Source organism: Aplysia californica, unplaced genomic scaffold, assembly GCF_000002075.1.
Source record: "Aplysia californica isolate F4 #8 unplaced genomic scaffold, AplCal3.0 scaffold00907, whole genome shotgun sequence".
NCBI classification, from domain to species: domain Eukaryota; kingdom Metazoa; phylum Mollusca; class Gastropoda; order Aplysiida; family Aplysiidae; genus Aplysia; species Aplysia californica.
In genome coordinates, this window is record NW_004798177.1 from 207,933 (window position 1) to 231,819 (window position 23,887).

The 23,887-nt window shown below is 36.3% G+C and overlaps 2 protein-coding genes across 5 annotated transcripts in view; one reads left to right on the top strand and one right to left on the bottom strand.

Moving 5' to 3' along the window:
* LOC101855605 (malonyl-CoA decarboxylase, mitochondrial) overlaps positions 1-6,477 on the top strand; it is a gene marked incomplete in the record, with an annotated part of 55,204 nt that extends 48,727 nt beyond the window's left edge. For 2 of the 4 annotated variants that reach the window (XM_013089245.2, XM_013089244.2), the window contains 4 exon segments: positions 284-442; positions 1,046-1,197; positions 2,666-2,747; positions 4,527-6,317. In XM_013089245.2, coding sequence (XP_012944699.1) covers positions 284-442; positions 1,046-1,197; positions 2,666-2,747; positions 4,527-4,744 — 611 coding nt within the window. 4 annotated transcript variants of the gene reach the window in all.
* A 15,682-nt stretch (positions 6,478-22,159) lies between these two features.
* LOC118478755 lies at positions 22,160-23,808 on the bottom strand (the record flags this gene model as incomplete). The annotated part of the gene is given in 2 exon segments (XM_035972920.1): positions 22,160-22,391; positions 23,686-23,808. Coding segments are annotated over 2 exon segments (261 nt in total), but the record flags the coding sequence as incomplete, so codon positions are not given.
* Positions 23,809-23,887: the final 79 nt, after the last annotated feature.

The following is a 23,887-nucleotide window of genomic DNA, read 5'->3' on the forward strand; positions in this document are numbered from 1 at the left end:
CCTCCTCCTCCTTTTCTTTCTTCTTCTCCTTCTTCTTCTTCTTTTTCTTCTTCTTCTTCTTCTTCTTCTTCTCCTCCTCCCTCTCCTTCTTCTCCTCCTCCTCCTCCTCCTCCTTCCTCTTCTTATCTTTAATATTGCACCTCGACAGGCCGACACGGTGTAGAAATAGGAAACTACCTTATCAAGTCAGTGGTGGTTATTTTTATTGTTATTATGATGATGATGATGATGATTATTTTCATTATTATTATTAATTATTATTATTGTTGTTGCACCTGGGCAGGCCTGCACGGTGTGGAGATGGGGAACTACCTGATTAAGTCGGTTGTGCGCAAGCTCCAGGAAGAGTTCCCACACCTCCAGAAGTTTTCCAGCCTTTCGCCCATACCGGGCTTCCGGGACTGGCTGCTCTTTAACGTCAACCACAACATCAACGCTCGCAGTAGGTGGACGTTTGTTTGTTTGTTTGTTTGTTTGTTTGTTTGTCTGTCTGTTTGTTTGTTTGGCTTCCGGGACTGGCTGCTCTTTAACGTCAATCACAACATCAACGCTCGCAGTAGGTGGACGTTTGTGTGTTTGTTTTTGTTTGTTTGTTTGGCTTCTGGGACTGGCTGCTCTTTATCGTCAACCACAACATCAACGCTCGCAGTAGGTGGACGTTTGTTTGTTTGTTTGTTTGTTTGTTTGTTTGTTTGTTTGTCTGTCTGTTTGTTTGTTTGGCTTCAGGGACTGGCTGCTCTTTAACGTCAATCACAACATCAACGCTCGCAGTAGGTGAACGTTCTGTACTTTTGTTTGTTTCTTTGTTTGTTTGGCTTCAGGGACTGGTCACCCCTTGGGATAGTCAAATTTATAGGTTGAGATTTTACAATTCAATTTACAAGTATGGAGTAATAAAAACATCTTAAGCGTGAAGAAAACGACATCATTTGGAAATCTTCAAATTTCACCGCGTATCGATTTTCGGCCAATATCTCCATTTTGGGATTCAGAGAAGTAACTCGTTTGGACAGTAAACCTCACGTCATATGGTCCTTTTTTACAGATGCGGGCGAGGAGCCACAGTCCCCCATCCTGTTGCCCGAGGAAGTGACCAGTCTCCGACCCTTCAAGCTGGCCAGTCAAGCATCCGTTCTGGAGTTTTTCAAGGACCAGCTCTTGACTCATGATTGGTACAGGGACCAGAATGTGAAGGAGGTAAACTTTCATTTTCCTCTTTGCATGATTGTGGACAAATTTTCTCCACTGTCTGAGAAAAAATAATGTCAAGCACCAGTTTTAGAGTTTTTAAAAGATCGGCCCTCGATCCGTGAGTGGTACAGGGATCAGAACTTGAAAGCTGGTTGGAGGGAGCCTCTGGTTGGTCCTACTTTTTTACTTCTCCTCTGTTGTTTCTGTCCGTCTTTTTTCCTTTTTCTCAGTGCTAAATGAACAGTATTATGTTGATGTGCTTCTCTGTATTCAAAAAAGGAGGTCAAACTTAGTTTTCATCCCGCATCTGAGTAATGTCAACACCAACGATGTACAAATTTTTTCCCCCTCTCTGAAAAGAATGATCTCCACTATGAATACACCTGGATATATATATATATAGGTCAGGTGTTGCCATCAGTAATTGCAAGGGCTGTCCAGAAAGTAAGGTGAATGTGGTCACAACTTTGATGGGATAAGATAAATCTTTATTGTCCAGATGTTGGTGCATTGGTTAAGTTTTTCTCACACAAAACACACGCGCATGCACGCACGCACGCACGCACACAGGCACGTAGGCAATGGTCTGGTGTCATTTTAAGGGACCAAAGTATTGTATTTTTCTACAGGCTTTGTTGTCTGGGGAGAATCTGACACGCTTCATTGTTCATCTTTTTTAGCTCTTATGACAGTCTGTAAAAAGAATGATCTTGAAAAAGGGCTTAAAAAAAAAATTTAATTCAAAGACTGATTTTGTTCAAAGTTATCCTTGATTCTAAACATGGCAAATAGAGTTGATTTCCAGTGTTTCAACGTTATTGGCCTCATTAGTGTTACTATAGAAATACTGTCCAAATTGTTCAAAATGGCCACCCATTGTTGAGGAGGAAAGTAGTTGTCTTAAATAAGTGAACATCTACATATTTTTATTCTATTTGAAAAAACAAAAAAAATCAACCCAAGCGGTGGAAGTGGGAAATGGCCGTTTGTACTGGTGATTGTCTTGGACAGGTGACTATTAATCCTCTCCGTACGCCCTGGGGTCATTTTCACATTGTAGAATACTTCTTGTGTGAAGATCTCTTTGAAACTTTCAGTATTTCTCAAAAAATCGTTTTGACAGACTGCCATGCAGCGCTTACGGATCGGACTAACGAGCAAAGTTCCTCTTTGGAAAGTGGTGGCACAGAGTTCCACACGTCATATGGATAGTATAGTAAAACATGACGTACGGATAGGGTAAAGTGGTGGCACAGAGTTCCCCACGTCTATGGATAAGATAGTAAAACACGACGTACGGATAGGGTTAAGTGGTGGCACAGAGTTCCCCACATCGTATGGATGGTGGCACACAGTAAAACACGACGTACGGATAGGGTTGAAGTAGATTTGACTCAATTTTTTTTCGATCAGTAAATATTTTTTCCATTTTTACCTCTCACTATGCTGTCCTACTGTTTGAAATGTCTGACAGGTGATGAAAGGTCCTCTCCTGAGACTTTGCGCTCACTATCTGTACGTTGAGAAGAGACGCAAGTTGGCCCTCAATCCCGTTGGTACGTCAGACAGATCTTTGTTAGTTTGGTTCTCCAGTTGAAGTAAATGTGATCTTTTATTTTATAGAAAAGTTAGTATGACGTTTTGCAGCCTGTTGTGAGTTTAAGGTAATTTAATGTTGTTGTTGTTTTCGTTGTTGTTGTTGTAGTTTTGGTTGTTCTAGAAAGGTAATTTGCAGTTAGCTTTGTGTTTAAGTACTTGGAATATTTTGTAATTTTTGTTTTGACAAAAGTGGTACTTTATAAGATCTTAACAACTTACATTTAAGTAACATGAGTAAGTGTCATATTTTATGTGTGTGAAGTTTGAGCTTATTTGACATTTTGAAGCTTTGTGTTCATAAGTAAGTACACACTCTCATTCATACAAGATTTATACGACATGTTTATTTAATTCTTTCTCTCCACCTTTGTATTCCATTCTTTCTCTCTTGTCTGTTTATTCCATTCTTTCTCTCTTGTCTGTTTATTCCATTCTTTCTCTCTTGTGTGTTTATTCCATTCTTTCTCTCTTGTCTGTTTATTCCATTCTTCTCTCTTGTGTGTTTATTCCATTCTTTCTCTCTTGTGTGTTTATTCCATTCTTTCTCTCTTGTCTGTTTATTCCATTCTTTCTCTCCATCTGTTTCTGCTTCTTCTTTCCTATCAAACATTTGTCGTCCTTATCTCTCCTCCTTCTTTTTTGTGCTCCTTCTTTTTTGTGTTTTGTTACTTTCTTGTAACACCTCTGATCTTCGGCACTTATATGACATTATTGTGTTGCAAGTGCCGTAAAACACTTACTAAAACAAAAACGTCTGTTTCTCTCCCTCTCCTCTCTAATAAAATACTTTCTCCTCTCTATGCCACACCAAACTTACTATCTCGCAGTCTCTCATTCTACTCTCTCTCTCTCTCTCCGTCCGTCTGTCTGTCTGTCTGTCTGTCTGTCTGTCTGTCTGTCTGTCTGTCTGTCTGTCTGTCTGTCTGTCTGTCTGTCTGTCTGTCTCTGTCTATTTATTTCATTCTTTCCTTCCGTCTGTTTCTCTCCCTAGCCTCTCTGACAAAATGTGAGGGGTGCTGACAAAATGAGTTACCTCTCGCAAAAACAAAAAAAAGTAGATATCGGCCAAAAATTCACCTCAGGGTCAAATTTGCAGATTCTAAACCAATGCCATTCTCTTCAAGTTTTACATCATATCTTTTATTATTTCATACTAATAAATTGCAAAAACTCTGTCTATAAATTTGACACCTTTATTTCCAGCGGGTTGAAATCTGCGAAGTAACTCATTTTGTCATAAATACTTTCTGCCTCTCTATACCACAGCAAACTTTCACTTTCTCTCCCTATCCTCTCTAACAATTACTTTCTCTCTATACCACAGAAAACTTTCTCTTTCTAGCCCTAACATCTGTAACAAATACTTTCTCTCTATACCACAGCAAACTTCACACTTTCACTTTCTCTCCCTCTCCTGTCTAACAAAATACTTTCTCCTCCTCTATGCCACAGCAAACTTTCTATCTCGCAGTCTCTCATTCTACTCTCTCTCTCTCCGTCTGTCTGTCTCTCTTTGTCTGTTTATTTCATTCTTTTTTTTCATCTGTTTCTCTTCCTAGCCTTTCTAACAAAATACTTTCTCCTCTCTATACCACAGCAAACTTTCACTTTCTCTCCCTAGCCCCTCTTTTTAAAAGTTTTTAGTAGAGGTTTTACGGCGATCGCAACTGCATAAGGTCATATGAGCGCCACTAGCCTCTCTAACAAAATACTTTCTCCTCCTCTCTACGCCATAGCAAACTTTCACTTGAGCAACGGGGCTCAGCTGTTCCGCATCAACTTCCTGGCGGACACGACCCACCGCGGGCTGCAACAGTCGTGCTCCATGATGGTCAACTACCGCTACTTCCTGGAGTTCACCGAGTACAACAGTCGCAACTACGTGGAGAATCAGCAGATCTCCGTGTCCGAGAGTGTCCTCAACCTTCTGAATCCTCAGCAAGGAGGCAGCTGATGAGAAGGAAGGGCAGTCCAAGAGAGTTATGTTATGTGCAGACTGACTCGGAAGCACTATGTTATTATGGTCAAGAAATTAAAAATTTCGGTGTTATATGTTGCCGTAAGGTGAACCATTAGGTACGGTACTCAGCCCTGCCCTGCCAAGTTCTACGGTAAAATTGGAGCTCTCCGATTTATTTTTTCCTCCCTTGTTGAAAAAACCTTGATAGGACTTACATTAAATTCAATTTTTTTCTTGCTTTCCTTTTCTGTCAGACCAAATTAAATGTGACGTATTGTAAATCAGGGGAAAATAGGCCTGCACATTTTTTTCAGTGTGTGTTTATTTGAAGTATGTGCATGGCTTATCATAGATGATGTGAAAATACCATTTTTATTTTGATGTTTTCAAATGACGTTTATTTTTCACCTTTGGCAATATTTATGTAATTTTACTCGACTTGGGTTTGGGAGCCTGTGATTTTTTTCCCCCTAAACCCCTGTTTTTAAAGGATTCTGGGGTTAACTCCTATTTTTTTTAAGGAATCTCATCCGAGGTAAACTCCTATTTTTTCTGAGGATTCTGAGTTAAAACTCCTTTTTTAAAAGGATTTTGAGGTTAACTCCTTTTTTTTCTGTAGAATTTTGAAGTGAACTCCTATTTTTTGGAGGACTCTGAAGTCAACTTATGTTTTTTGGAGGATTCTGAAGTTAACTCATATTTTTTTTTTTAGGATTCGGAAGTCAACTTATGTTTTTTTGAGGATTCTGAAGTTAAAGTGCTGTTTTTTGGAGGATTCGGAAGTTAGACTTCTGTTTTTTGGAGGATTCGGAAGTTAAACTTCTGTTTTTCCTTGGATTCTGAAGAAAACTCTTATTTGTTGGAAGATTCTAAAGTCACCTTCTGTTTGAGTCCATAAAGTGCTTGGGAGGCCAGGAGGCCAGGAAGCCAGGGTACTGTTCCATATATCCAGAAATCTTCTGTGCGTGTTTTTCACAGTATCTGTGACTCATGTTGCCCGCGTGTACCGGACGTCTATGTGTACCGCGGTATATAGACGGAAATCTTGTGCAAGTGTTGCTGCAGGTATAAGACACTGGTTTGGGGAACTCATATATTAGTAGGCCTATCTTTGCTAAATATGTGAGGCGTGCTGACAAAATGAGTTATTTCTCAGATTTGAGTCCGACGGAAATATATGCGTCAAATTTATAGGGTGAGTTTTTGCAATTCATTAGTATGAAAACAGGTCTCTGTAAAACTTGAAGAGAACGGCATTTGTTTAGAATCTACAAATTTGATTCTGGTGTCAATTTTTGGCAAATATCTCCATTTTTTAATTGCGAGAAGTAACTCATTTTGTCAGCACCCACCACATAATGCGTATTTTTATACTTGCTATACTTGTACATTAGCATCTAGGGTGTAGTGGTTAAGTTCTTCATCGTTGCTTGCAAGAGATGTGCCAGAACCCGTCTGCTGGGACATTTCAGTAACCCACATTTAGCACTTTTTAAGGCCCCCCGGGAAAGTGTTGAGTTCCTGCGTGCTGTCGGCATCGCTGACCGTTTATGACGCCACAGCGCCAGAAGAAAGAGAGAGAGAGAGAGAGAGAGAGAGAGAGTTATTCAGCTGTGGTGCAGAGAACTTTATAGTCTAGTGTCTCCCCCTTGGCGCTCATGTGACCTTATGCAGTTGGGAGCCCCGTAAAACCTTACTGAAACTAAACTAAAAGACACAGCAGAAAATTTATGAAATGCGCTGGCAGTTGTGTTGAATATTTATCATTCTAATAGAAACTTTGCCAGTCCTGTTTACGTTTATGTCTACCATTTCCACTGACCCGTGTCTTCCTCTGGCATCTACTAAACTAAACTGCACCAAAAGTCAAACTCGTGAGCTGAAAAATGAACGCAGCTGCAATTAAAAATTTTAAAATTTTTGTTACTCTCTTGTAACACCTCTAATCTTCTGTCACTCATATGACCTTATGCTGTTGCGAGCGCCGTAAAACCTCTACTAAAACTAAATATTTGCGAACTTACCTAGTTAAGGGGGTGTAGCTATGGTCAACACCCAAATGCTGTAGTTTTTGGTCTAACGCTTGCTTTTCTGCATCAAAGGGGGTGACATAGTACAAAAAAAGGTTACCAAGCAAAAAATTCAAGATTTTAGCCATAATAATCTCGAGCCATCAAAAATAAAGGATTGATTCAGCATTTTTAAAACCAATTTTATATTTTGTCAATCATCAGCATGCTTCAAGATAGAAGCCTAATAATATTTGGCATGGCGATTACTGTTGGTAGGTAGAATAACCTTACAGGGCCAAATTTGAAATTTCTGTACTGACTTGTGAGCCTTACAGTCCTTGTTATGCACCACATTCAGGTCTTCAATATTTTAAGATTTTGTAAAATAAAAAGGCCTAAAATTTCAAAGGTGTACATAAAAAAGAAAAATGCTACTGTAAGGTTATAGAGAAATATGTATAAAAGATTGTGTGCAAATTTGAAACACTTCTGACGGTAACTTTCTGAGATCTACTCAATATAGTGTTGCAACCTGGTCAGATAAACAATTCTGAGAAAACTGCAAAGAGAGATAATTTTTGGTGAAGATTTTCCTACATTGCTACCTCTCTCAAATGCTTTTTCCAGCTACTTCTAAGTTTGATAAGGAATTAGGCTTCTAAAGATGGATCCTTTTAAGAATACAATTTTGATAATAACTTCAGCATTTTCTCTGAAACAAAATAATATGTTTTTTTCTTGGTAACAACATTGAGTTGGCTTTTAAAAAAGGGGGCTCTCCTGCAAAATTAAAATATCTGCAAATGCTGGATTTGAAAAAAGGACGACAGCTGTTCAAAGTCTAACGGTGAGGGTAAATAAAGTAGCAACTGTCTGAGTTGTTTTAAACATTAATGTGAAATAACAACTCTCAAAGTTATCTTTACCTTTCATGTTAAACATTTATGTTACACTGCAACTATTTGAGTTGTCTTTATTATTTATGTGAAATAGCAACTGTCTCAGTAATCTCTAATAGCGGTGGATGGGTGGTTGGCGGGTACTCTGGTGTGGTTTGCTTCTTCTTTCCTATCAAACATCTATCATCCTTATCTCCCCTCCTTCTTTTTTGTGTTTGTTACTCTCTTGAAACACCTCTAATCTTCTGGTGCTCATATGACCTTATGCAGTTGCGAGCGCCGTAAAACCTCTACTAAAACTTAAAAAACTAATAGTGGTGGCGGTAGTAAAAAGCAACTATATTTTGTGTATCTTATGCCTGTCTGCCATGCTCAATATCAGTCGTAAGACGCACTGTGCTATTATCAGCTACGAGGCTCAAAAGGCAAAAAAGTGACTTTCTGTGAAATTTTTTAAATTATATATATATACAGAATCTTTTAAAAATTAATTTGTAGAATTTCCACTGTTTTGTTTGGATTTTGTTTTTGTGATCATTGTGTCTAGCAGTGCGTTAAACTCTCAACAGTTGCAGTAGGTTTGGGAATCTTCAGTTTAGAAAAGGTTTTCACGTGGCGTGATTAGGAACTTTAGGAGCTCCAACAACAGCACCCCCCCAGGGCAGTGCTACTAACTGAAGTGGGGATATTAACATGTTCTTATGCACAGTAGAATTGTAAATGGCTGATTTATCAATGTCATGCTCATACTGTGCTGGAACAACATGGGGGAACTGCTGCTTTTTCTTTCCTCATCCTTACTATCGTCATTTCCCTCTACTTCTTTTGTATGTTTGTCACTCCCTTGTGAACTACTATTTCCGGGGAGCCTTGATAGTCGAAGCAGACTTTTGTCCTGTTGAGGCTAGAGAGGTGAGCAGAGTAAGCCTGATTCCCCCTTTTGGACTTCTCTGTTGACATCCACCCCTTGGTGCTCATACACAGAATTCTACACTAAGTGTACTTTCTGCTAGGATTCAGATTGATCTTTTTGTAAAGAATGAGGATGTGACAACCAAACAATATTATCTGGTAAACAAAATGTTTTATCTGGACCAAACAAAAAAAAAGAAGAAAGCTCAGATCTGTGGACTAAAGTAAATAGATCTACATGTCTGTCCCCGTCGTTTTATGCAAGAAAAATTCTGAAATCATGCAAACTGAGCCCAAAAATGTGAAATTATGCGATTCTGTTAATTTTAACAAAGAATGAGAAAGGAAAATAATCAGAAATTATGCAAAAATGATCAAATTTTGCTAAATTATGCGGGGTGCATAAAACCAAGGGGACACACATGTAAAGGCGACATGAACTTCCTGTCAATACTAAACAAAATGAGACAGACAGATCGAAGGATTGGTGGAAATTTTATTGTTCAGATCATACGGTGTAAATACTGTAAACTCGGCTACTGTCATGAAGACAAGACGGGCGGCCTTTGTGTCTGTGTGCAGGGTCCTCACATTGAGCTGAAAAGTGTAGAAAATAATATCCACCCTCTTCTCACCCTCTCCCTTTTTTGTGTTTGTTTTTAGAAAAATAAGCCAGTGCCAAACCTTTCATCAGTTCCTTCTATTTGAAAATGCAGTTAAATAGTAAAACTTATTTTCATGCATTATTGCACTTGCACGTTTTAATGATCTGTACATGGGAATTTACTTTAAAGAGGAGAATTTGGAAATGCAATATTTCTTATAACAGTCTAACAGGGGTATTCAGATTAAAATGGGGGATGTGAATAAAGCTATTAGGCAAACACTATATTATATAGAAATTATGGTGTTTTAAAATGTCCAAAAGACATCTCATCTGTATTTATGGCTTTCCAATCAGAGGGTTGGATCAAACTTTCTACAGCTATATCAAGGGCCAACGGTAATCATTTTGAATAGTTAGTTACGAGTATGTCAATGTACAGATGGGACATAACATAATTATGTCACGGATTTGAAACATGTACATATATTTGGTACTTCAAACGTAAAGAACATTCTTAAAAAGACAAATTATTAATTTTTATCAAATTCGTCATGTCTGCTTGGATGTTGCAAGTCCTGGCTTGGTCATAACTGGATGGAAATAATGTGGATAAATATATTATATATATAGGTAGAATTTTAAAAGAGTCATCCCATGATTTTGTTTGGTATAATTAGTATAACGTTTGTGTGTATGGCACGATTTGATCTAGTTTTGAAATTATGATCTCGAAGGCAAAACTTTTTAGTCAGCGTTGGTAAGTTCAGGCTCAGCCAGCTTGCCAGGTGCCATGAAAAGAAATGAGTACATATATGAATATATGTAAATAAAATGTTATAAGTTGTCTGAAAATTCTTATTTTGTACTAGAACACAAGCATTTGCTACTAACAAAGGCAAATAGTTAACATTGCTACTTGTTCTCATATATATATATATATATATATATATATATATATATATATATATATATATATATATATAGAAAGAAATAATTTTCAGGAGAGAGGAAAAAAATGTTATGTTTTATATTTTTTCACAACCATACCAACATCATGAATATCTTCTTTCTTTTTTCAACATTTAGAATTTTGAATTTCCACAAAATATTTCTGGAGCGCATGCAACCAATACCAAAGATTAAGAAATTGTAATAGAAATTTTTCTGCAAATTTTGGACTTAATATAATAATATATCTGAATAGCTGGCCAGCGATGTTTGTATATATTTACATGTGTCACAACGCGGTGGAATCAGTAGCTTGTCAATTTTTGGGCATGTGAAGTTATTAGCATTATCTTAAAACTTTTTCATTTGTCTTGCTTTTGATGAAAAAATATCGATTTTATCTTTAACAGAAGTCAAGATATTTGCCATTGAAGGAGGTGGGGTCGCCTGGTTTCAGAAGTAAAATTAGCGAGAAAATGGCCATCAAAGTTTGGTGACTTCCATAGCTTTAGAGTCCTTGAAAACTGCAAATTTACATTTTTTGTATGCCTTTAATCAAACTTTTTTTCTCCTTAAAATCCAAATGCAAAAGTGTTTTTGAATGATACAAAGTTTTGAGCCAAAAACAAAAATTTGAAAAAAATATCCAAACGTAATAAAATGCTAATTTCTCGGATTTCATTATTTTGACAGGCACCTGATCTCACCATGATGCCTCATATATATATATATATATATATATATATATATATATATATATATATATACACATGTATATGTTTGTATGTATACATCAATATTATTGAACGTTTCAGTTTGATGACAAGTTGGATGATGAGAGCAGCCATAGATTAAAGGCAAGAGCATCACAAAATCTTCAACCATCTCCCTCATCATACTATAACAATAAAATGCCATGACATGTCACACAAAAATACATGAATGTAGAAAGAAAGAAACCCCCCAAAATCCATGGAGCCTAAATTAATGGTCCAACAACACAAGACACAGGCTTATTACATTCGGCACAGAGAAGAGCCGGACTCAAAGAGATTTATTGTCAGTCGAGGACAATATTTATGCATGTAAAGAAATGACTTAATTATATTCATGGCGATCAAATTCCACAAAGATAATTTTATGATGTATGGTTCTACTATTTCTGTTCTTGTGCTGTGCTTTACAGGTGGTGTTCGTCCTTCCTGAGGGAAGAAGACCTTCTTCATCATATCCGGGGGGTGGGGTGGGTCCTCAGGTGGCTGATTAAGCCAATCTTCGCCTTGAAGGTCCTTGGGCAGTGAGGGCAAGGTAGCGCTGTAGGGTAAATTCTGTTAAACCACAGTGTTGTGTAGTGTAAGCAGAAGTTGCCCGATGCCAGATTTATCTGAAGTGAGGTAAGCCGCTTAGCGAGCTTGTTAGCTGACAGTCTTACAATTGTTTGAACACGTGAACTACAGTACTGTAGCCGCGCAATCTGACAATTGTTTGAACACGTGAACTACAGTACTGTAGCCGCGCAATCTGACAATTGTTTGAACACGTGAACTACAGTACTGTAGCCGCGCAATCTGACAATTGTTTGAACACGTGAACTAAGTACCGCAGTCATGCAGTTTCACAAATATTCGAACATGTGAACTTCAGTTCTGTAGTTATACCATACAATCTCACAAATATTTGAACATGTGAACTTCATTACTGTTGTCTTACAATCTGATAAATATTTGAACACATACAGTACCGTAGTCATGCAAACATACATTAAAAAAGGCCTGATGACAGCTGTACTGCTGGGAAAAAATAGAGGTAAAGAGAAATAAAAGAAGACCTCATACACGATACATTGAAATTGAATTGTGAAATCCGACAGTGGTCTACGACTTCATGAGATCATACATCAAAGCAGAGGCATCGAGGAGAAAATGGAGGTCTGTCGTGACAAGGAGTAGGACACCAACTGACGAACGCAGCCACGTCGAGAGACGACAGGAGCCTACAGTCGCTACTGTAAAAAGCAACATGATTGTGATATATCTCTTTGGAAAGACGTCTTTAGGTGTCACTCATTCGCATGGTTCCATCGCTGAAGAACTCAAGATGAGAGGTTCTGCTCCACAACCGTCAACCACACGCAATGATCAGTCGAGCACCAACTGGCACACAGCCCAAATCTTTTCTAGCTCTTCAGTGTCTGCCATTGACTTGTGTTGCAATGTAATGTCCAAGACTGGGCACTCCTTATAATGGTAATCATCCGGTCCACCATGGAGCGCACCGTTTGACTCTTTTTGAGAACCAAATGACGTGTACTCAACTATAGCGAGACTTGTGTTCTTGCTCTTCGTCTGCGCAACTATCATCAATGATGTGCACCGGTACAGTGAAATCTTTAATAGACAGCAAAGAGTGGAGGCCATGCAAGTGCCCAGTCTAGGATTTTTATTACAATTCAAATCTATGGCGCCTGCATCAACATCAGTGACGCGAGTCACGGATCTGTCATTTGCAGGATTTGTTGCCATGGAAACCACAGTGGAGTCTGTTTGAGATAAAATCAAACTCACATCTTCTGTGTCGAAGGCGAAGAGCTTAACCACTACACCACAGACGCTACGCTACATCGGAATTACAATGTTCTATCCGACATTTTTGGCTGTTTTGAGTTACTAAGACCATAGGGTCAGAAACCAAATGTTCTATCTTCTCTAGATCTATATCAAAATCGTTGGATCATTTGAAGTCATTGTCAAGATATTCAAAGAAATACATTAAAAAACCTTGAAATGCTGCGAAACTCAAACAAATTTTGAGGCCAAATTTCTCCAAACTGGGTAAGCTACTGAGCAGATGGAACTTTGTAATTGTAAGGAGCTATTAACTAGTCCAGAATGTTTCGAAGCTATGATACTTTGGCCTATAGAAATGAAACCGATGGTGTTATGCTCCTGCCCAGAAACTGTTTCTTGAAAATTTTCCAATCGCAAAAAAAAACAACCTTCCGATCAAAATGATGAAAGAAGACTCAAAACGTATCTCTACTTTTATACCATTTACAGTGTGTGCTGATACTTGTCTTTTATTGAGGACCCCCAGACGACTTCGGCAATGGTTTTAGAACAAAACAAGAATAGATACATTTTGTACAGTAGCACAATTTCAGCACACACCATCATCATACATGTAATCATTTATCATGCTATTGGCATAATGTTAGAAAATAGCTGAGATGAGGTAGCTCTATATTTAGCTTTTAAAAAAAAATTTGAATTGTTTGTTTTTTGGGGTTTTTTTTTAGGGGTGTGTAACAAGTGTTAACTAGTTCTTGTGAATTTCCTTTGGGTAGAATTTTGCGTTAATTAAGAGAATTTCCCAAAGAACAGGCTGTGCTAGAGTGGTTCTGCCAATCTTCCAACCTCGCGTTACTGTACGTTGTAGGAGGAAAAGGATAGCGACATGATCTGTTAAGACAGCATATACATGGTAGGAATAAATTTGCCTCTCATGATCATTCGCACTTCCGTTTAAAAGGTCTACATACACACACAACTCGTACGCAGAAATTGAAGCTGACACAGGTAAGAAATATGAACACTGACTTTTGACTTACAAGCCCAAAGTGTGGAGCTGATTGCGCTCTTATTTCACAGAATTCCTGCCAAATAGGAAATATGTGAAGTCAAACCAAAGACTTGCACATAATAATAATAATAATAATAATAATAACAATAACAACAACAATAATAACAATGATAATAATGGTAATAGTAATAATGACAATTAAAGTAATAATAATAATAACAATAACAACAACAATAATAATAATAATGATAATAATTGTAATAATAATGATGATAATAGTAATTATTATTACTATTATTGTAACAATTATAATAGCGACAATTAATACATCTAGTCTAGTTCATGAGCCAAACCAAGAAGAAGCTCACTGCTCTAGCAGCGCGCGCAAAAATCACGGATTTTGGAATCATTAGGCAGTGCAGTATTCGAATGAAAAGAGGACAATTGAAATTGACAATACATAATGACTTCAGTTGAAAAAGGCAGATCTCACAGATTAGTACAATTTACACCCTATTTGACAGAGATTTCAATAGAATTAAAGTCAGTAAGACAGTCAATTTGACTTCTAGCTCATCTATTTGCTCCCACTATGCTGCCGTAAGTTGACAAAATGCTTTTTTTTTCTTCAGAGCAGTTTTTTTTTTTTAAAAAGGCTTTTTTTTGTCAGCGTTTTAAAAATAGAGTCATTCTGAAATTTGAATTCTAATTTATTAAAAAACTAGTTACAATTTCACTTTGATTTTTTCACACGAGCAGGGTCGTAACTGATCGTATTTTATTCATTTTTTTTCCAACCGTCTGCAATACCTGTCTTTTATTTTCTATTTTACAACCGTCTCCACTAGCTGTATTTTATTTTCTATTTTCCAACACTCCTCACTAACCGTATTTTATTTTACGCTTTCCAACAGTCTCCACCAGCCGTATTTTATTTTATAATTTAAAACCATTTATCCTAGCTGTATTATATTTTATATTTTCCAACCATCTCCACAATCAGTATTTTATTTTCTATGTTAAAACCGTTTCCTTTAGCTCTCTCTTATTATCTATTTTACAACCGTCTCCCCTAGCTGTATTTTATTTTCTATTTTAAAACCGTCTCCCCTAGCTGTATTTTATGTTCTATTTTAAAACTGTTTCCACTAACAGTATTTTTTTTTTCAACCGTGTCAATTAGCAATGAATATTTTATTATATTTTTTCCAACTGTCTACAATAGCTGTATTTTATTTTATTTTTTAAAACCGTCCCCACTAGCTGCATTTTATTTTCTATTTTAAAACCGTTTCGGCTACCCCTATTCTTTTTTATATTTTTCAACCGTCTTCGCTAGCTGTATTTTATTTTATAATTTAAAACCATTTATCCTAGCTGTATTAAATTTTCAATTTTCCAACAGTTTCCCCTAGCTGTATTTTATTTTCTATTTTTTAACTGTCTCCCCTACCTGTATTATATTTTATGTTTTGCAACTGTCTCCACTAACCGTATTGTATTTTCTATTTTCCAACCGTCGCCAATAGCTGTATTTTATTATTTTTTTCCAACCATCTTCACTTTGTGTAATTTATTTTCCTTTTCTACAACCGTCTCCACTAGCTGTTTTTTTTTTTTTTGACAGTTTCCCCCGGCTGTATTTTATTTTCTACTTTCCTACTGTCTCGACTAGCCGTATTTTATTATTTTATTTTATATTTTTCAACCGTCTTCACCAGCAGCATTTTATTTTATAATTTAAAACCATTTATCCTAGCTGTATTATAGGTATTTTCTATTTTTCAGCCGTCTCCCCTAGATGTATTTTATTTTATAAATTTTTGAACCGTATCCACTTACTGTATTTTATTTTCTATTTTAAAACTGTTTCCCATAGCTTTATTTTATTTTATATTTTCTAACTGTCTCCACTAACCGTAATTTATTTTGTATTTTCCCACCGTCTACACTGGACGTGTTCAATTTTCTATTTTTCAACTGTCTCTTGTACCTGTATTTTATTTTATATTTTAAAATCGTTCAACTAGTTGTATTTTATTATGTAATCTAAAACCATCTCGCCAAGTTATATTTCATTCTATATTTTCCAACCGTCTCCACATGCAGTAGGCCTATTTCTTTTTTTTAAAACCAAGTCCAATAGCAATGAATATTTGATTTGATTTTTTCCTACCGTCAACTGTATTTTATTATATTTTTTAAAGCAGTCTCTAACCAGCTGTATTTTATTATTTTTTAAATAAAAACCTGTTTCCCCAAGCTGTATTTTATTTGTTATTTTCCTACCGTCTCCACTTGGCGTATTTTATTTTATATTTTTCAACCGTCTCCACTAACTGTATTTTATTTTTTATTTTAAAACCGTTTCGGCTACTGGTATTCTATTTTATATTTTTCAACCGTCCCGACTAGCTGTATTTTATTATATATATATGCTTTCCCTCTCCACTAGTTGTATTCTTTTTTTTTTTCAACTGTTTCCCCCAGCATTGTTTTTTTCATATTTTTCAACCGCCTTCACTAGCTTTATTTTATTTTATAATTTAAAACCATTTATCCTAACTGTATTCTATTTTCTATTTTCCAACAGTCTCCACCAGCTGTATTTTTTTTCTATGTTAAAACCGTTTCCCCTAGCTCTCTTTTATTGTCTATTTTATAACCATCTCCACTATCAGTATTTTATTTTCTATGTTAAAACCGTCTCCACTAGCAGTATTTTTTTTTCAACTGTGTCCGCTAACTATGAATATTTTATTTTATATAAACCGTCAACAATAGCTGTATGCTATTTTAGATTTTCCAACTGTCTCTACTTACTGTGTTTTATTTTCTATTTTAAAACTGTCTCCGCCAGCAGTATTTTCTTTTTCAACCGTGTCCAATAGCTACGAATATTCTATTTACTTTTCTCCAACCGTTAACAATAGCTGTATTCAATTTTCTATTTTCCAACCGTCTCCACCAACTGTAGTTTATTTTCTATTTTTCAACCGTCTCCACTGGCCGTATTTTATTTTCTATTTTAAAACCGTTTTTAGGCTACCTGGATTCTATTTTAAATTTTTCAATCGTCTCCACTAGCTGTATTTTATTACATATTTTCCGCCTCCGCTAGTTGTAGTTTATTATTTTATTATTTTAAAAAAACCTGTTTCCCCCAACTGCGTTTTATTTTAAATTTTCCAACCGTCTCCACCAGATGTATTTTATTTTATATTTTCCAACCGTCTCCACCAGCCATATTTTTTTTTCAACCGTGTCCACTAACTATGAATATTTTATTTTCTATTTTCCAACTGTCTCCACTAGCTGTATTCTATTTTATAATTAAAAACCATTTACCCTAGCTTTATTTTGTTTTATACTTTCCAACCGTCTCCCCTAGCTGTATTTTATTTCCGATTTTAAAACCATTTCGGCTACCTGTATTCTTTATATTTTCCAACCGTCTCAACATCTCAACTAGCTGTATTTTATTTTCTATTTTACAACCGTCTCAAGTAGTTTTATTTTATTTTCTATTTTTTAACCGTCTCCGCTAGCTTTATTTTATTTTATATTTTCCAACCGTCTCCACTAGCCGTATTTTATTTTATATTTTTAAGCCGCCCGTCTCCACAACCTGTATTTTATTTTATATTTTAAAACCATTTCCACTAGCTGTATTTTTCTGTCAATTTTAAAAAAGTCTCCACTAGCAGCAGGGGAAGGTTGGGATACGTGGGACAATTAAATATTTTGGATTTTTTTTACTCCAAGTGATATATCTCAGAAACCAGTGGAGTTGTAATTAATAAACCTTTGACTTGTGCTAAAAGTTTGTCCTCTTGGATCGTTTTCCGGCAGATTGGCATCAATCAACTAAAGCCCATTAGTTTTTCTACATCTCGACTGTTTCGTACTTCATCAGAAGCTGGGATGGATGGGACAGGCAAGGGCTGAATGGGACAAAGCAAAAGGATACATGGGACAAGTAAATAAGGTTGTCTAAGTCAATCAATAAAAGGACAAGACATGTAGATTATACAGATGGTCTTTAATTAGAGCCGTAATAGAATCCACAAATGGGGTGAAACACTTGAAAAAGTGGGGAAAACCAACAATGAACAATATTTTATTTTCTATTTTAAAACTGTTTCCTCTGGCTGTATTTAATTTTCTATTTTGAAACCGTTTCGGTCAGGCTTCCGATTTAGCAAATACAAGATTTAGGGCCCAAAATGAAAAAAATGCATTTTACTTATCAGCTTATGGCAGCATGGTTTATGTCCTGTGTGGCAACAAATATTTCAGCTGATATAGCAGAAAGCTTGACAGACTTCTCGTTGTTCAGAGGCATGATTCCCAGCAAGTTGAGCAAATATGGATACAGTTTGTGGGCCCCACACACACCCAAACTTATACACAATTACACGCACTCATATGACCTTATGCAGTTGTGAGCGCCGTAAAACACTTACCCAAAAAAAACAAAAAACCCACAATGACAAAGCATTATTACGACAAAATCATCGAAAAACAGTTGAAAAAAATGCGCTTTAGTAAAATTCAGGGAAGCGTTACCAAGATACAGATACACAAATAACATAAGGAACAATGATCCGAGAAAACATTACGGCATGCGACGTTTAGTTGACTAAAACAGGAATCTTTGGTACATAATGATTGTTTCAGCCGCAATATGACATCATTTCATTGCTCAAACCAAGACCGCCTGCTTGCAAGCAAAAATATTGTACATACAAACTGTATTTTAAAAAATGTTTAGCAGCAACATTTTTTGTAAAATTCAAAACATGCATCATACAAAATATTAAAAAAAACAGAGCGCAAAAATACATAGCACTAGTTTTTTTCAGCTGATAAGAACTCTTGCTACCTTAATATTTGAATAAAAGGTAAATTCTAGCCAAAAAACCCTCACAAAATGCCGAAGATTTCAAGAAAATGCCAGCTCTACCAGTGAAAAGAGAGAGAAGTCATGTTTTCTCTTCATTGCAAGTCCCTCTTCATTAACAAAAAAACCCACATGTCCTATATTATTATAGTGCCTCCTCCTACACTGGTTGGATAATTCATGAACTCTGAGAATGTAGGGGACACGACATGCATCTGATATGATACGTACATTTTGTCAGCTTTACTTTTCTTTTCAGGTATTGAATTTTAATGAGAGAAATATATAATTAAAATTTTTATGTATACCCGCATGTGTTAAATTTTATGGTCATGTACAGCCAAGAAAAATTTTCCTCTGGGATAATAAAGTCTTATTTTATCTTATCTTATCTTATATTATCTTAATTGGTCGCTTTTAAGGACAAGCGGGCTAACCCAGATTTGGGGGTTTCCAGAAATCTTGAGCTACACCAAAAGTGGGCATTGCCCTACCTGTAGGAGAAGTTTGGTTTCATTGGCATGTATATATTTGTTTCGTTATAGAGAAAACTCTCCGAGTCTTTTAAAGAAACTGAACAAGGGGCAAAAACTTTATCTTCCATTTTCTTAAAAAAGCATTTTTCGAGATTGCCTCCTTGTGCGTAAAAGCGACCAATTGTGTCGGATCACCAGCAAGACTACGGCAATGTTGCGGCCCATTTCCAACCACGATATACGACTCAGAGACAGCAATGAGGATATTTCATGGTATTATGGCTGTTACCTGCCCTTTTCAGTCTAAGGTTCAGGTAAAGAAAATACATGTAGAACTGACAAATCTGAGTAAATAAAAAAGTTAAACTTCTTTTGAAAGTGCTCCAAAACTTGGCATCTTCAAATGACATCGAAAGATCGGAATATACGTCCTCAGTAGGTTAATCCAGGAATTTTATAAACTTGAACAAAACTTTAAACAGTTTGCAAATGTCCTAGAGAAAGTTAAATATCTGTTTGAAATATTCACAATGAACCGATGTGCCTTGATAACATTTGGACATATAGTTGTTATGAAGAAGAATGACGGCGAGGATATATGTGAGACATCTTGGTGAAATCAGGTGCTCGTCAAAATAACAAAATCGGAGAAATAGGCCTTTTCCGCCAGTTGGGCTATTTTACTGAATTTTTAGCTCAACCCCTTTTATGTTCATATAAAAACATCATCATTGCTTTTCTCACCCTGCACCAGGGTATAGGCCACGGACAAACACTTTCCACCTTTCTCCATCCTGGGCTAGCCTCTTGATGTTATTCCATGTTTTTCCCACTTTTCTGTACATCGATTTCTGTGATTCTTCTCCAAGTTCCACGAGGTCTTCCCCTTGATCTCTTGCCCTGTGGGTTCCAATCCAAAACTTTCTTTGTTATACAGCTGCCTGACTTCCTGAGAGTATGTCCAATCCATCGCCACCGCCTTCTTCCTACCTCATCTCTGACTGGGATCTGTCTTGTTTTCCTTAACACTTCCACATTCGTGACCCTGTCTGTCCATCTGATCCTCAGTAATATAAAAACATATTTACCGGTAAATTTTATTGGAAAACGTTCAAAGGCATAAAATAGGTCATTTTTCAGTTTTCAAGGACTTTTTATCTATTGGAGTTACCAAACCTTTGCGGTCATTTTCTCTTTAATATCACCATTGAAACAAGGCGACCCTACTCCCTTCAATCGCAAATATATTGAGTTCTGTTCAAGATAGACTGACATTTTTTTCATTGAAAGCAAAGCAAATAAATCAGCTTTAAGATGATACAAATAACTCCACATGCCCTAAAATTTACGAGCACCTGATTGCACCGCGTCGTGACACATATGTGAGGCAGCGTGGTGGAATCAGGCTCTCGTCAAAATAATCAAAGTGAAGAAACTTGCATTTTTCCACAGGTGTGTGAATTTTTATCAAATTTTTGTTTTTTGGCTCAACACCTTTCATGCCCTTTCAAGAACTAATTTCTGTGTGGATTTTTCTGAAAAATGTTGATTAAAAGTACACTAAATGTAAATTTTCTGTTACCACCGACTCTTAAGCTAAGAAAACAAGTAATTTTTGGCAGCCATTTTCTCACTAATTTTACCTCTGAAAATAGGTAACCCCACCTCCTTCATTTGCATTAGTATCTCGACTTTTATTCAAGATAAATGGATATTTGTTTCATCCGAATAAAGACAGGTGAACAAGCTTTAAGATGATACCAATAACTTTACCTGCCCAAAAATTGACGAGAGCCTGATTCCACCGTGCTGCCTCACATATATTCTTTGTTGCAGTTCTTAATTAACACACAAATGAAGATGACCGTGGTTGAAATGAAACGGATCACATTCTCAGAAGTTTACAAAAATGCTGCTCATGATATTTACATCACTTTGTCGATTGCTCACAAGACAAGTGTCAATCACCAGAAACATTTGAAAAGCACGAACATAAAACAGGAAAACCACAGAGTTATTGTCCCTATGTCACCACAGAAAAGTCTACAAATGACGCTACAGGTGCTAAATCCCCAACCATATTCACACACACACACACACACACACACACACACACACACACACACACACACACACACAAACACACAAACACACACACACACATTATAATATGAAAGAGCACACATTTTCAATAAATCCACACCAAACCAAAACTAAAATTTATTAAAAAACACAAACCCAAATCAATGTACATGTATTGTGTGGCATCTCTGAGAAAAAAATAGTAAAGCTACTACCATTATGCTTCCTGTCATTCTGTCCATGATAAAGACAAGCTTTGCTATTTCTTAAAACAAAAAAAACCCAACTTTATTTGCCTAACAACATATTGTTTGGGCTGCGCTGCTCAGTCCTAATCTCTAAAACAAATGTTCTTCCCTAAATTAAGCTTTAGGACATTTTCAAATCCCAAATGAAAGAATGGAGAAAAGAACAGGACAGAAAATAGGAAGTATGTAAGTGCAATTCACACGTACTGGCGTTGGATTGGAAGTTATAAGACCCAAAAGAAAAATGAAAACGAAAGGCTGCAGTCAGAGGCCAACATCTAAGAAAGGAAATTTTTCTGATTTACGATAAGAAAGAAAAAAGAAAGAGAGACAAAATGTGGGAACAAGTCTTTTTTCCAATGCTATGGCTCTCAAGCAAACAAACAAACAAATATTTTGAACAAATAAATAAACTATCAAAATGAAAAGAAACCGTGAAAAGGACAACAAACAAACCAACAAGCAAAAAAAACAAAAAGAACCATACGAAAATTTACCCCCCCCCCCCCCCACACACACACAAATTATGCGTTTGGCTATATAATATATATAAACTGTGTTTTTCACACACACATAATTTGCATTTTATTTTGTGTTTTAAAATGTATATGTGCGTGTGTGTGTTTGTGTGTATATTTGCGTGCATGCGTGCGCATGTGTGTGTCTGTGTGTGTGTTCATGTATATATGTGTGTGTATATTTGCGTGCATGCGTGCGCATGTGTGTGTCTGTGTGTGTTCATGTATATATGTGTGTGTGTGCGCGTGTGTATGTGTACGTGTATGTATGCATGTACGTATATATTATATTACATCATCAACATTAAGGGAGCCGATGTCAGATCTGCGAGATGATGAGGTTCCCGTCCTCGTAGTTCTGCTGCATCATGTGGTAAGAAGGCCGCTTCTTGTGTGTGCGCAGGCTGTTGTTGGTGGGGGCCGCGCCGTCGGAGGAGAACAGGCCGTGAGTCGTCTCCTGCCGGAACACACACACACACGTTGTGATGATAATGATAATAATACTAATAATGATGGTAATAATGATGATAATAATAATAATAATAATAATAATAACAATAGCAGTAGTAATAATAATAAAGATAATAATAATGATAACAATGATAATAATAGTAAAAATAATATTGATAATGATAATAATAATAATAATAATAATAATAATAATAATGATAAATAATAATAACAATAATAATGATAATGATAATGATGATAATAATGATAATAATAACAACAACAATAATATAATAATAATAATAATAATAATAATTATTATTATTATAATAATAATAATAGCAGTAGTAATAATAATAATGATAATAATAATGATAACAATGATAATAATAGTAATAATAATAATGATAATGATAATGATAACAATGATAATAATAGTAATAATAATAATGATAATAATGATAATAATGATATAATAAAAATAATAATAATAATAATAATAATAATAATAATAATAATAATAATAATAATAATAATAATAATAATAACAATAACAACAATAAATAGCATTTATGCTGCGCTTTTCCATTTTCTAAAAAAATACTCAATGCGCACTACATTCATAAAAATATTACACGTTAAAAATGAATGGACATGTATGTACGCAAAACATAGATTTACACATGTAGTATTATGCATATATATTAATATTATGCATATATATGTATAAAACTAGAAAAGTTTCTATGAGAAAAATAATACTATAATGCTGGAGACCACAGGTAATGGTTGTTTTTACGTCTTTGTCAACGTAATTTAGATCATTCGGAGACACAGACACAACAACAACAGCAACAACAACAACAACAACAGACCTCACCAACGTCCTTGAACTCCCTGTCGTAGCCATGGTCGTTGACCCCAGCACAATCACAACAACAACAACAGCAACAACAACAACAACAACAGCAGCAACAACAACAACAACAGCGACAACAACAGCAACAACAACAAACCTCATCAATGTCCTTGAACTCTCTGTCATAGTCATGGTTGCTGACCCCAGCACAACAACAACAACAACAACAACAACAACAACAACAACAACAACGCCACTGCCGCCGCCACCACCATCATAAGCAACAACAACAACAACAAAAACAACAACAACAACGCCATCAACAACAACAACAACATCGCTGCAGCTGCCGTCACCAAAACCATCACAAACAACAGCAACAACAACACCACCACCACCAACAACAACAACAGCGACCACAACAGCAACAACAACAACAGACCTCATCAATGTCCTTGAACTCTCTGTCATAGTCATGGTCATTGACCCCGGCGCCGTCCATGAAGCTGGTGTGTACCATGGTCTGTCTGTTGTTGGAGGTGAAGGACTCGCGGGAGGCGGTGCCCTGTGCGTGGGTGTGTGTGGGGTGTGGGAGGGGGTGGATGGGTGTGGGAGGGGGGAGGGGTATGGAGGTGTGAAGTGTG